The sequence below is a fragment of the Pelobates fuscus genome, chromosome 1 (assembly GCF_036172605.1).
Source record: "Pelobates fuscus isolate aPelFus1 chromosome 1, aPelFus1.pri, whole genome shotgun sequence".
NCBI classification, from domain to species: Eukaryota; Metazoa; Chordata; class Amphibia; order Anura; family Pelobatidae; genus Pelobates; species Pelobates fuscus.
This window is the reverse complement of record NC_086317.1, coordinates 495,269,625-495,284,207: the sequence shown is the minus strand read 5'-3', so window position 1 is coordinate 495,284,207 and position 14,583 is coordinate 495,269,625. Positions and strand designations below refer to the sequence as shown.

Here is a 14,583-nt window from a genome sequence, read left to right as displayed (position 1 = left end):
TATTCTTGTTGGCTGTCCCTAACCCTAATTGGTGAAATATTTTATTCCTTTCTCCACGGTTTAGTACCCTGGAAAAAGCCCAGTTACCCTCTATATGTTGTGTCATATGTCTGGTTGTTCAGTAAGGATTTAGTGTGAATCATCTGGAGTTATACCATTCGACAAACGAACAAAATACTGAACAACCAGACCACCCCGGAGATAAGTGTGGCACTAATTGACCTCCCCTATCATTATTTCCCTTTACCTCAATTGACAATTACACGAACGCACCGGGTATTCCCTGGGTGGCTGCCGTTCGACAGACGAACACGTGACGGCGCCCATCTTGCCATATGAATGCACCAGCGGTGTTTGGTCGTAGAGTGTCTGGAACCCAAATCGGACACTCGACCACGCAAACTTCGCAGAGACCTCCATACTTCCACCCGTTCGTGGGAAAACCTACGAACAGCACACGTTCGGTGAAAAGATGCACACGAACAAGGGGAATCATCCGAACCCAGGCAGAGCCCATTATATTGCAGTATTTCGCAATTTTCACCTCATGAACGGAGACCGACCGCAAGGCCAAAACATATGGAACTTGTTTCGGCTAAAACCTAGTGTGCGGTTGGTAAAACGAAGACCTCCAAGAAATTCCCGAACCAATCTGGGTGATTTTTAAGTATGTTGCTCACCCAGATCGAGGCTATCAGGGGATATGTAATTTATGGGAGTAAGCTACAGTTTTGGGGTACATCCAGGAATTGGGTAAAAATGTGTGTTTCCAATGTACAGTTAATTATGTTATCTCTCAGGCTAAGGGGAGGGAATGTGTGGGCTGTAACCAGCTAATGATTGGGTAATGCCTAATTTTCTGTGGGTGTCTCCCTTGCATGGGAGAATTGCATAAAAGCAGGGTATGTATGTAAATTCAGTTCTGCTCCTGATACTGCGTGTCGTCCAGTTATTGGGAAAGGTGATGGGATATTCGTGGATTATTTTATGTACTGCGTATGCTGTTTTTCCTATGATAACCTACTACATCCTGAGTAACTCTTAGAATACCAGCGGAGAAAGTCTATGTTAAACTAGCGCTCCGCTACAGTTGCTTTCTCCTGTCCTTCTGTGTTTTGACCCAAAATCGTGAATCACCAAGGCACTCACAGCGTACCCCACTCACCTGAATTAGCTATATCTATTCCATCCACATGCTAACGCAGCGATTAGACTCCGGGAGGTGAAACACCACTGACTGGGTACCGCTTATGACCAGCATGAGGTGCTTAGTCAGAAAATGGTCTAACCTTTAACTAATAATAAAAATATATATAACATTTATAACAATATAAAGTGAAGACAAGAGTTTCCTGATATATATAATGCACTCTGTATAAAGCCCAGCGCAGGATCTATGGCCCCATTCTTCAGACTCCGTAGCCAGGACATGGTTTTTACAGATCTCGCCATGTCCCCTCTTTAAGGCGGCACAAAGCTTTTACAGATGTTAAAACTTTATTTTCTCTTTTAGAATAAAGGGGAAGCCGGATGATAAACATTTTAACCATGTTAAAAACACAACTTCCAAAACACCAGGTAAGAACAGTGTCCCCTCAGGGAAAACTTCCCCCCTGCCCCCTCAGGGAAAACTTCCCCCCTGCCCCCTCAGGGAAAACTTCCCCCCTGCCCCCTCAGGGAAAACTTCCCCCCTGCCCCCTCAGGGAAAACTTTCCCCCTGCCCCCTCAGGGAAAAGATACACAGACTGAGGGGATAGATACACAGCTATTGGTACACAGACTGAGGGGATAGATACACAGCTATTGGTACACAGACTGAGGGGATAGATACACAGCTATTGGTACACAGACTGAGGGGATAGATACACAGCTATTACTACACAGACTGAGGGGATAGATACACAGCTATTACTACACAGACTGAGGGGATAGATACACAGCTATTGGTACACAGACTGAGGGGATAGATACACAGCTATTGGTACACAGACTGAGGGGATAGATACACAGCTATTACTACACAGACTGAGGGGATAGATACACAGCTATTGGTACACAGACTGAGGGGATAGATACACAGCTATTGGTACACAGACTGAGGGGATAGATACACAGCTATTGGTACACAGACTGAGGGGATAGATACACAGCTATTGGTACACAGACTGAGGGGATAGATACACAGCTATTGGTACACAGACTGAGGGGAGAGATACACAGCTATTGGTACACAGACTGCAGGGATAGATACACAGCTATTGGTACACAGACTGAGGGGATAGATACACAGCTATTGGTACACAGACTGAGGGGATAGATACACAGCTATTACTACACGGACTGAGGGGATAGATACACAGCTATTGGTACACAGACTGAGGGGATGGATACACAGCTATTGGTACACAGACTGAGGGGATGGATACACAGCTATTGGTACACAGACTGAGGGGATAGATACACAGCTATTGGTACACAGACTGAGGGGATAGATACACAGCTATTGGTACACAGACTGAGGGGATAGATACACAGCTATTGGTACACAGACTGAGGGGATAGATACACAGCTATTGGTACACAGACTGAGGGGGATAGATACACAGCTATTGGTACACAGACTGAGGGGGATAGATACACAGCTATTGGTACACAGACTGAGGGGGATAGATACACAGCTATTGGTACACAGACTGAGGGGATAGATACACAGCTATTGGTACACAGACTGAGGGGGATAGATACACAGCTATTGGTACACAGACTGAGGGGGATAGATACACAGCTATTGGTACACAGACTGAGGGGGATAGATACACAGCTATTGGTACACAGACTGAGGGGGATAGATACACAGCTATTGGTACACAGACTGAGGGGGATAGATACACAGCTATTGGTACACAGACTGAGGGGGATAGATACACAGCTATTGGTACACAGACTGAGGGGGATAGATACACAGCTATTGGTACACAGACTGAGGGGGATAGATACACAGCTATTGGTACACAGACTGAGGGGATAGATACACAGCTATTGGTACACAGACTGAGGGGGATAGATACACAGCTATTGGTACACAGACTGAGGGGGATAGATACACAGCTATTGGTACACAGACTGAGGGGATAGATACACAGCTATTGGTAAACAGACTACGGGGATAGATACACAGACTGCGGGGATAGATACACAGACTGCGGGGATAGGTACACAGCTATTGGTACACAGACTGCGGGGATAGATACACAGACTGCGGGGATAGATACACAGACTGCGGGGATAGATACACAGCTATTGGTACACAGACTGCGGGGATAGATACACAGGCTGAGGGGATAGATACACAGACTGCGGGGATAGGTACACAGACTGCGGGGATAGGTACACAGCTATTGGTACACAGACTGAGGGGGATAGATACACAGCTATTGGTACACAGACTGAGGGGATAGATACACAGCTATTGGTACACAGACTGAGGGGGATAGATACACAGCTATTGGTACACAGACTGAGGGGGATAGATACACAGCTATTGGTACACAGACTGAGGGGGATAGATACACAGCTATTGGTACACAGACTGAGGGGGATAGATACACAGCTATTGGTACACAGACTGAGGGGGATAGATACACAGCTATTGGTACACAGACTGAGGGGATAGATACACAGCTATTGGTACACAGACTGAGGGGGATAGATACACAGCTATTGGTACACAGACTGAGGGGGATAGATACACAGCTATTGGTACACAGACTGAGGGGGATAGATACACAGCTATTGGTACACAGACTGAGGGGGATAGATACACAGCTATTGGTACACAGACTGAGGGGGATAGATACACAGCTATTGGTACACAGACTGAGGGGGATAGATACACAGCTATTGGTACACAGACTGAGGGGGATAGATACACAGCTATTGGTACACAGACTGAGGGGGATAGATACACAGCTATTGGTACACAGACTGAGGGGATAGATACACAGCTATTGGTACACAGACTGAGGGGGATAGATACACAGCTATTGGTACACAGACTGAGGGGGATAGATACACAGCTATTGGTACACAGACTGAGGGGATAGATACACAGCTATTGGTAAACAGACTACGGGGATAGATACACAGACTGCGGGGATAGATACACAGACTGCGGGGATAGGTACACAGCTATTGGTACACAGACTGCGGGGATAGATACACAGACTGCGGGGATAGATACACAGACTGCGGGGATAGATACACAGCTATTGGTACACAGACTGCGGGGATAGATACACAGGCTGAGGGGATAGATACACAGACTGCGGGGATAGGTACACAGACTGCGGGGATAGGTACACAGCTATTGGTACACAGACTGCGGGGATAGATACACAGGCTGAGGGGATAGATGCACAGCTAATGGTACACAGACTGAGGGGATAGGTACACAGCTATTGGTACACAGACTGCGGGGATAGATACACAGACTGCGGGGATAGATACACAGACTGCGGGGATAGATACACAGCTATTGGTACACAGACTGCGGGGATAGATACACAGACTGCGGGGATAGATACACAGACTGCGGGGATAGGTACACAGCTATTGGTACACAGACTGCGGGGATAGATACACAGGCTGAGGGGATAGATGCACAGCTAATGGTACACGGACTGAGGGGATAGGTACACAGCTATTGGTACACAGACTGAGGGGATAGATACACAGCTATTGATACACAGACTGCGGGGATAGATACACAGGCTGACGGGATAGATGCACAGCTAATGGTACACGGACTGAGGGGATAGGTACACAGCTATTGGTACACGGGCTGATAGAAGCGGATTAATAGATAGAGAACATGATTGAGATTTTCTCTCTTTTGGCACCTTTTCTTTAGAGCTGGCCCCTCATTGCACAGCGGACGGGTTTGGAGCAATAATGTTGGATGATAAAGGAGTGATGCATTTCTTCAGAGGTAAAAACATTGAACCGGTCAGATCCTATTTACTAAGCTCACATAAAATGGTGCCACCTGGCTGATATTTAAAACCACTTTATCTTTTACAGCATTTGATGTTCAAACTACCCCATAATCATTTATGTATAAAAGGAATAAAATAATGTATCCATACACAATTCAAGTGCAACAACATTTACATATGCTAACATCCACAAACAAACACGCACATGCAAAAATAATCTATAAACATCGCACAGAATTCCTTAAACCAGGCTTCTTTAAGTAGTCCAGATCAAAGGATCATGGGACACAGGTCTAGGGGCAAAATGTATGTAGAGGGACCTAGTTTTTGAGTGAGTTCTCCTGACACTCCCTCATGCATGCTGGGTAGAGCACTGACAGGGTAGAGTAATTGTTCCCAACTTTTTTTGGGCCAGATGAGAATCCCAATTTTAATGTTAATACTTACTAATACTTTCAGCCTTTTACTGACATTACTTCAGTGTGTTTGTGGCAAAGATTGGGGTGGCTTGATGCTCACCAATGATGGTGTGTTGGCATACCAGTGATGTAACTTAAGCCACTGGTGATACCCCAAACAGGTGTTTGGAAACACTCTCTGCATTGTCCCAGTACCCTCAACAGAGCGTGTCTGTGTACTGCTCTCGGGGACACAGGGAGCAAAACTGGGACGGCAGGCTCAGGACAGAATCCTGAAATAGGGACTGTTCTGCATTTGTAAACCAGCCAAGACACACTGACAACCCCTCACTAATGAGATGTGTGTTCACCCAATTGATTTCAGGATTTCCAATGTGCCTTCACCCAGCAAGACCCTAGTTCGAAGGATGGAGAGTCTAGAAACGATATCCTGAGTCACCAGTGTTTTTTTTTCTTCCTGATAGATGAATATGTTTGGACTGGATTTCACGGACTTGCACAGCTTATTAATGAGACTTGGGTTGGTCTGGATGGACCTGTGGATGCTGCATTCAGAGTACACAGTAAGGAGCAACCATTGGCTCATCAAAGGATGTACGTCTTTAAGGTAATAAGTCATACTCGCATACAGCTGTACACACCTCGAAAAAGCACACTAATAGTTGGTCCTGGGACCGAGAGCGTTCAAGATAAAACTTTAGCGGATTGTGGCTAGTGCCCGATTCGAAACAGAGTTCTATTGGGTGGTTCGCCATGCCTCTGAAGCAGTGTCTTCCTGAGGCTTCTGAATACAGCAGTGAAGGGCGCTGGACAGGAAGGCACAATTTGGAGGGAAAAAACCTGTGAATTATAGCTCATTTGAGGGAGCTAGTGGCTGCGCAGCCATATACTAGTCCAGGGTGACCAGGTGGTCTGTCACAGCCACCACACAGCCTACCTATAGCCACCACACAGCCTACCTATAGCCACCACACAGCCTACCTATAGCCACCACACAGCCTACCTATAGCCACCACACAGCCTACCTATAGCCACCACACAGCCTACCTATAGCCACCACACAGCCTACCTACAGCCACCACACAGCCTACCTATAGCCACCACACAGCCTACCTATAGCCACCACACAGCCTACCTATAGCCACCACACAGCCTACCTATAGCCACCACATAGCCTACCTATAGCCACCACATAGCCTACCTATAGCCACCACATAGCCTACCTATAGCCACCACACAGCCTACCTACAGCAACCACACAGCCTACCTACAGCCACCACACAGCCTACCTATAGCCACCACACAGCCTACCTATAGCCACCACACAGCCTACCTATAGCCACCACACAGCCTACCTATAGCCACCACACAGCCTACCTATAGCCACCACACAGCCTACCTATAGCCACCACACAGCCTACCTACAGCCACCACACAGCCTACCTACAGCCACCACATAGCCTACCTACAGCCACCACATAGCCTACCTACAGCCACCACATAGCCTACCTACAGCCACCACATAGCCTACCTACAGCCACCACATAGCCTACCTACAGCCACCACATAGCCTACCTACAGCCACCACATAGCCTACCTACAGCCACCACATAGCCTACCTACAGCCACCACATAGCCTACCTACAGCCACCACATAGCCTACCTACAGCCAACACATAGCATACCTTGCTACATACACTACCTATAGCCACCGTGCTACACACACTACCTATAGCCACCGTGCTACACACACTACCTATAGCCACCGTGCTACATACACTACCTATAGCCACCGTGCTACATACACTACCTATAGCCCCGTGCTACATACACTACCTATAGCCACCGTGCTACATACACTACCTATAGCCACCGTGCTACATACACTACCTATAGCCACCGTGCTACATACACTACCTATAGCCACCGTGCTACATACACTACCTATAGCCACGTGCTACATACACTACCTATAGCCACCGTGCTACATACACTACCTATAGCCACCGTGCTACATACACTACCTATAGCCACCGTGCTACATACACTACCTATAGCCACGTGCTACATACACTACCTATAGCCACGTGCTACATACACTACCTATAGTCACCGTGCTACATACACTACCTATAGTCACCGTGCTAGATACACTACCTATAGCCACCGTGCTAGATACACTACCTATAGCCACCGTGCTAGATACACTACCTATAGCCACCGTGCTAGATACACTACCTATAGCCACCGTGCTACACACACTACCTATAGCCACCGTGCTACACACACTACCTATAGCCACCGTGCTACATACACTACCTATAGCCACCGTGCTACAAGCAGAATGCTATACAGCAACATGGCACCATAACTACTACAACACGCACATAGTGCTATACAGCTACAGCACTACACCTACGTTAATGTTTTCGACTACACTCCTACACCCACCAAGGCTGTATGGTAGTTAAAGGACTACACTTCGGCAGTCAACAAACAGAGCAACACTGCTGCAAGTCACAATGTAAGAATTTACTGGTAAACACAATACAACATGTGATATAACACCCCTTCATGTGTATTATACACAGAAATCTTCTCTAATTATTCTGTGAAAAGTTTTTCCAACTCTACCGCTCTCACTGTCTCATCGCACCCATTATTCTCTAAACCAAAATGCTCCTTTCAGGGCAGCCAGGTATGGAGCTTCTTTGAAGGACGTTTATTGGTCGGTTTCCCCCGTAACATCAGCCTGGAGTTCCCTGGGGTACCAGACAACCTCGATGCCGCGGTGGAGTGCCACTTAGGGGAGTGCAAGACAGAAAGTGTTATATTCTTCAAAGGTGAGTGTGTCCTGATTGTGAGAGAGGCGTCTCACCCAGGTTTCTGTCAGGGTTTAGCAGGGAAGAGCACTGTTCTAGTGTTATTTATATAGCGCCAACATCTTCCGCAGCGCAGCAAGTGGGAAGCTACATGAAGAGATAAACACAATACACAACAAGGTAAACGGGAAAACAAGTATATTTACTGCAAGGGCACAAATTCAAAACAGAGGAACTCAGAATACAAAGTTAGCTATGGGATAAAGGCAGTCAGGGGTTCAGGATACAGGGAGCACCAAACAAAACCAAGCCTTAACCAACCTCATCTGGCAACCAAACAGCGACCAGACTATTAGGGAGAAAACAATTACAAGGTATGGCCAGCTGGGGGCAGTCACATCCTTTCAATCTACGCACAGCAGCCTGCAACAGCACCACAGCAGGTTAGTGGCAGTGTGAGGTACTGCAAATCTAAGGGGTTTATATGACTCACAGGTTTATTCAAGGTGCATTTCAAATTCAGCTATTTTGGCCTCAAATTTGAAATTTGCTGTGAATTCACTTAGAATTTCACTTTCCTTTCAATGTCCACACTCTCCTTTCTTTTCCAGATGATACAGTGTATATATACAGCCCTCGGGAAGTCCCTGCAGTAAAGATACGGCACTGGACAGCTCTGGGCCCGTGTTCGGCTGCTGTCCGTTGGATGGAGAAGTATTTCTGTTTCAAAGGTGTAAATTTTACCCGGTTTAACCCTGTGACTGGAGAGGTTTTGTCACCAAAGCTCTTGGACACCAGAGACTACTTTGTGAGATGTGCTGGACGAGGTGAGCTGTGTGGGGTCTTTGGCAGACGGGGGTGGTTGGGACCTCCAATCCTTCCCTCTGGAATTTTTATAAACCTGTAATAAATATGTAACTTTCATTTTTCCTTTAGAAAATATTTTGTTTTTTGCAGGAATTCCAGTTCCTATTCATCCTAGTGTGGACTTGTTTCCAATGTTGTAATAGAATAAATTGTTTAGCAGCAGCTTGCAGCCTTACCTGTGCCCCCGCCAGGCTCCGATGCTTCCTGGTGGTCTCGGGGGTGGTGACGGGGCTCTGTAGAAGCCATATGCCGTGGTTCTCGACATTCATTGGCTGAGAGAGTCAGCAGATCGTTGTCAGGCAATGACTGTCAAAGGTATCATAGCATTGACCGACCAGCCTGGAATTCTAGTTCTGCTGGAGGGGTTCAGGGCAGCCCTGTAAAAAAGTCATTGTGCTATGTATTGTGTGTGTATATATACTCAATCATCTGGGGTGGCAAGACATATTATTGGCTAATATATGTATATATATATATTTCTAATATAAAATATTGATCCTTTTAGAGTAAAACATTTAATTATACAGTAAGCATAGTCGCATGCAGACAATACAGACAATCTCACCAACACACACAAGCTCACTGATACACAGCGTCATAGACAAACAATCTCACTGATATAAAAAAGCTCATTGACATAAAAACACAAGCTCACGGATGCACACAAATAGGCTTACTGACAAGCTTATTGGTACACACACACAAACATAGTACAGACAAACTCTGACACACACAAGCTTATTACAGACAAGCTCACTGTCACACACATACATACTCACTGATACATACGCACTCACTAGCAGACACACACACATGATCACTCACTAGCAGACACACACACATACGCACTCACTAGCAGACGCTCACTCACTAGCAGACATACACACATACAAGCTCACTCACTAGCAGACACGCACACACACACAAGCTCACTCACTAGCAGGCACACACACACAATCACTGTCATGGCTGAAGCTTACATGGCACTGGTAGGTGAGGTTGCCATTTTGTGGCCCTTTTCCTTCCAGCGAGGTTAGCAACTTGCGTGGGGGCAGGATTGTGTGCGGGAGGCAGAGCTATGTACAGGAGGGTGGGCTTACATGCAGGAGCAGCTCAAACATGGTGTCTCGGCCTGACTTACATTGCTTCATATCCTGAGGGAACTTGGCAGGACTGATCTCACTTGGCAGGACTATCTAGGCCTGACATTGGTCATTTCATATCCTGAGGGAACCCGGCAGGATAGATCTAGGCCTTACATTGGTCCTGAGGGAACCCAGCAGGAAAGATGACACATGGTATCTGTGCCTGATATTGGTCATTTCAGATCCTGAGGGAACCTGGCAGGAAAGATAACACATGATAGCTAGGCTTTGTCACGGAGTGTTAACCCTAACAAGCAGAATTTAGATTGATGTACATTGTGAATGGAGACTGACAGGCACCAGCTCCTCCTTCTTTACTCCCCTCGGACACAGGCTGAAACAGGGGAAAATCATTTAAATGACATTAGCCTCATGATGGGGGCTGTCCCGGCAGGCCAGTCCAGCCCTGGAGGGGTTAATATCTGTATAAAGTGGTCATGCCTACAGGGAGTGCAGAATTATTAGGCAAGTTGTATTTTTGAGGATTAATTTTACTATTGAACAACAACCATGTTCTCAATGAACCCAAAAAACTCATTAATATCAAAGCTGAATATTTTTGGAAGTAGTTTTTAGTTTGTTTTTAGTTATAGCTATTTTAGGGGGATATCTGTGTGTGCAGGTGACTATTACTGTGCATAATTATTAGGCAACTTAACAAAAAACAAATATATACCCATTTCAATTATTTATTTTTACCAGTGAAACCAATATAACATCTCAACATTCACAAATATACATTTCTGACATTCAAAAACATAACAAAAACAAATCAGTGACCAATATAGCCACCTTTCTTTGCAAGGACACTCAAAAGCCTGCCATCCATGGATTCTGTCAGTGTTTTGATCTGTTCACCATCAACATTGCGTGCAGCAGCAACCACAGCCTCCCAGACACTGTTCAGAGAGGTGTACTGTTTTCCCTCCTTGTAAATCTCACATTTGATGATGGACCACAGGTTCTCAATGGGGTTCAGATCAGGTGAACAAGGAGACCATGTCATTAGATTTTCTTCTTTTATACCCTTTCTTGCCAGCCACGCTGTGGAGTACTTGGACGCGTGTGATGGAGCATTGTCCTGCATAAAAATCATGTTTTTCTTGAAGGATGCAGACTTCTTCCTGTACCACTGCTTGAAGAAGGTGTCTTCCAGAAACTGGGAGTTGAGCTTGACTCCATCCTCAACCCGAAAAGTACCCACAAGCTCATCTTTGATGATACCAGCCCAAACCAGTACTCCACCTCCACCTTGCTGGCGTCTGAGTCGGACTGGAGCTCTCTGCCCTTTACCAATCCATCCATCTGGCCCATCAAGACTCACTCTCATTTCATCAGTCCATAAAACCTTAGAAAAATCAGTCTTGAGATATTTCTTGGCCCAGTCTTGACGTTTCAGCTTGTGTGTCTTGTTCAGTGGTGGTCGTCTTTCAGCCTTTCTTACCTTGGCCATGTCTCTGAGTATTGCACACCTTGTGCTTTCGGGCACTCCAGTGATGTTGCAGCTCTGAAATATGGCCAAACTGGTGGCAAGTGGCATCTTGGCAGCTGCACGCTTGACTTTTCTCAGTTCATGGGCAGTTATTTTGCGCCTTGGTTTCTCCACACGCTTCTTGCGACCCTGTTGACTATTTTGAATGAAACGCTTGATTGTTCGATGATCACGCTTCAGAAGCTTTGCAATTTTAAGAGTGCTGCATCCCTCTGCAAGATATCTCACTATTTTTAACTTTTCTGAGCCTGTCAAGTCCTTCTTTTGACCCATTTTGCCAAAGGAAAGGAAGTTGCCTAATAATTATGCACACCTGATATAGGGTGTTGATGTCATTAGACCACACCCCTTCTCATTACAGAGATGCACATCACCTAATATGCTTAATTGGTAGTAGGCTTTCGAGCCTATACAGCTTGGAGTAAGACAACATGCATAAAGAGGATGATGTGGTCAAAATACTAATTTGCCTAATAATTCTGCACGCAGTGTAGAGTATCCTTTTAAATTGTCAAGTTACATACACCCTGTTCCAAATTATTATGCAAATTACATTTTTCTCATTTACCTAAATAATTGATGTAAATAACAGTCAGCATAATTCTCATGTTATCAACTATTAAGAGTACAATTCAAATTTTATTGAACAAACCTCCTAATGATAACAGTATTTTTTTTAAACATAAAAAACGTATAATGCACTGTTCCAAATTATTACGCACAGTACGTTTCAAAACACTTTATAGGTTGTAAAGAACTGAAAATTGTCATTTGTTGTGTTTGCAGCATATTTACTGAAATCAAAAGCTATTTCAATCAAACTTATAACAACATTTTAACTTTTTAAACATTTTAACAGGTCACTTTACATTTTAACATAGGACACCTTATTTGATAGCAGCTTCACAGAGCTTGCATACATTGAACCTGTGAGTTTTTGGACAGTTTCTGCTTCAATTTGTTTGCAAGATGTCAGAATAGCCTCCAAGAGCTGCTGTTTGGGTGTAAACTGCCTCCCACCCTCATAGATCTTTTGTTTGAGGATGCTCCAAAGGTTCTCAATAGGATTGAGGTCAGGGGTGGATGGAGGCCACACCATGACTTTCTCTCCTTTTATCCCCATAGCAGCTATTGATGCAGGGGTATTCTTTGCATCATGAGATGGTGCATTGTCATGCATGAAGATGATTTTATTACGGAAAGCATAGTTCTTCCTTCTGTACCAGTGAAGAAAGTGGTCAGTCAGAAACTCGACATACTTTGCTGTGGTCATCTTTACACCTTCGGTGTAAGCCGACCAGCTCTCTTCCCATGATTCCGGCCCAAAACATGACTCCACCACCGCCTTGCTGACGTCGCAACCTTGTTGGAACAGGTTGGCCGTCCACCAACCATCCACTGCTCCATCCATCTGGACCATCCAGGGTTGCACGGCACTCATCAGTGAACAGGACTGTTTGAAAATTAGTCTTCATGTATTTTTCTGCCCAATGCGGCCGTTTCTGCTTGTAAGCATTGGTTAGTGGTGGCCGAATAGAAGGTTTATGCACAGTTTCAAGACTCTGGAGGACTCTACACCTTGATGTCCGTGGGACTCCAGAGGCACCAGCAGCTTCAAAAATTTGTTTGCTGCTATGTAATGGTATTTTAGCAGCTGCTCTCTTGATCCGATGCTTGGATCTGGCAGAAATCTTCCTCAATGTGCCTTTATCTGCAAGAACCCGTCTGTGCTCTGAATCAGCCACAAATCTCTTAATAGTGCGATGATCACGCTTAAGTTTTCGTGAAATATCTAATGTTTTCATACCTCGTCCAAGGCATTGAACTATTTCACTCTTTTCGGCAGCAGAGAGATCCTTTTTCTTTCCCATATTGCATGAAAATGGTGCTCTGCTTAATAATGTGGAACACCCTTTCCTTAAATTGGGCTCACCTGGCAATCTAATTATCACAGGTGTCCGAGATTGTTTTCAGTGATCAAAAGAGCCCTGTGACACAATGCCATCCATGAGTTAAACTGAAAAACAAAATATTTAATCTTTGTGACACTTAAATAGAATTTGCATAATAATTTGGAACAGGGTGTAGATATGTATCTGATCAAGCACAAAATCCCAGTTTAATACAATGTATACACTGTCACTATCTCCGGTGAAGGCCAATCATAGCGTGGACTACACATGCTGAAGGGGAGACTTGTTTACTGGAAAGTGGTGACAACTTATCAGAGGCCAAGATCACATATGGTATTTAGGCCTGACATTGGTCATTTCATATACTGAGGGAACCTGGCAGGATAGTTCACACATGGTGTCTCGGCCTGACATACGTTGCTTCATGAGGGAACTCGGCGGGACAGAACACACATGGTATCTAGGCCTGACATTGATCATTTCATATCCTGAGGAAACCTGGCAGAACAGATCAAACATGGTATCTCGGCCTGACTTACGTTGCTTCATATCATGAGGGAACTCGTCAGTACAGATCACACATGGTATCTAGGCCTGACATTGGTCATTTCATATCCTGAGGGAACCCGGCAGGATAGATCTAGGCCTTACATTGATCCTGAGGGAACCCAGCAGGAAAGATGACACATGGTATCTGTGCCTGATATTGGTCATTTCAGTTCCTGAGGGTAGAAAGGAACAGACAAAAGGAATATAAACGTCTTACCGGGCCTTAGACATTAGTCGAAATACGAGCCGAAGTCAGGGTAAAGGAGAGACCGCAAAAACGAGAACTAGCCAGAGTCAGGTACACGGTAATAATCAGAAGAGCAAACAGGACAGGCAAGGATAAAAGAGAAACTCAGAGTCAAGAAACAAAGCCAAGGTCAAT

General features: G+C 45.2%; 1 protein-coding gene across 1 annotated transcript in view; it reads left to right on the top strand.

Moving 5' to 3' along the window:
- Positions 1-14,583, top strand: part of HPX (hemopexin) — a 59,524-nt gene that overhangs the window by 33,161 nt on the left and 11,780 nt on the right. The window contains exons 2-6 of the mRNA XM_063433352.1: positions 1,514-1,578; positions 4,910-4,987; positions 5,878-6,020; positions 8,103-8,256; positions 8,847-9,062. Coding sequence (XP_063289422.1) covers positions 1,514-1,578; positions 4,910-4,987; positions 5,878-6,020; positions 8,103-8,256; positions 8,847-9,062 — 656 coding nt within the window. The remainder of the gene's footprint in view (positions 1-1,513; positions 1,579-4,909; positions 4,988-5,877; positions 6,021-8,102; positions 8,257-8,846; positions 9,063-14,583) is intronic.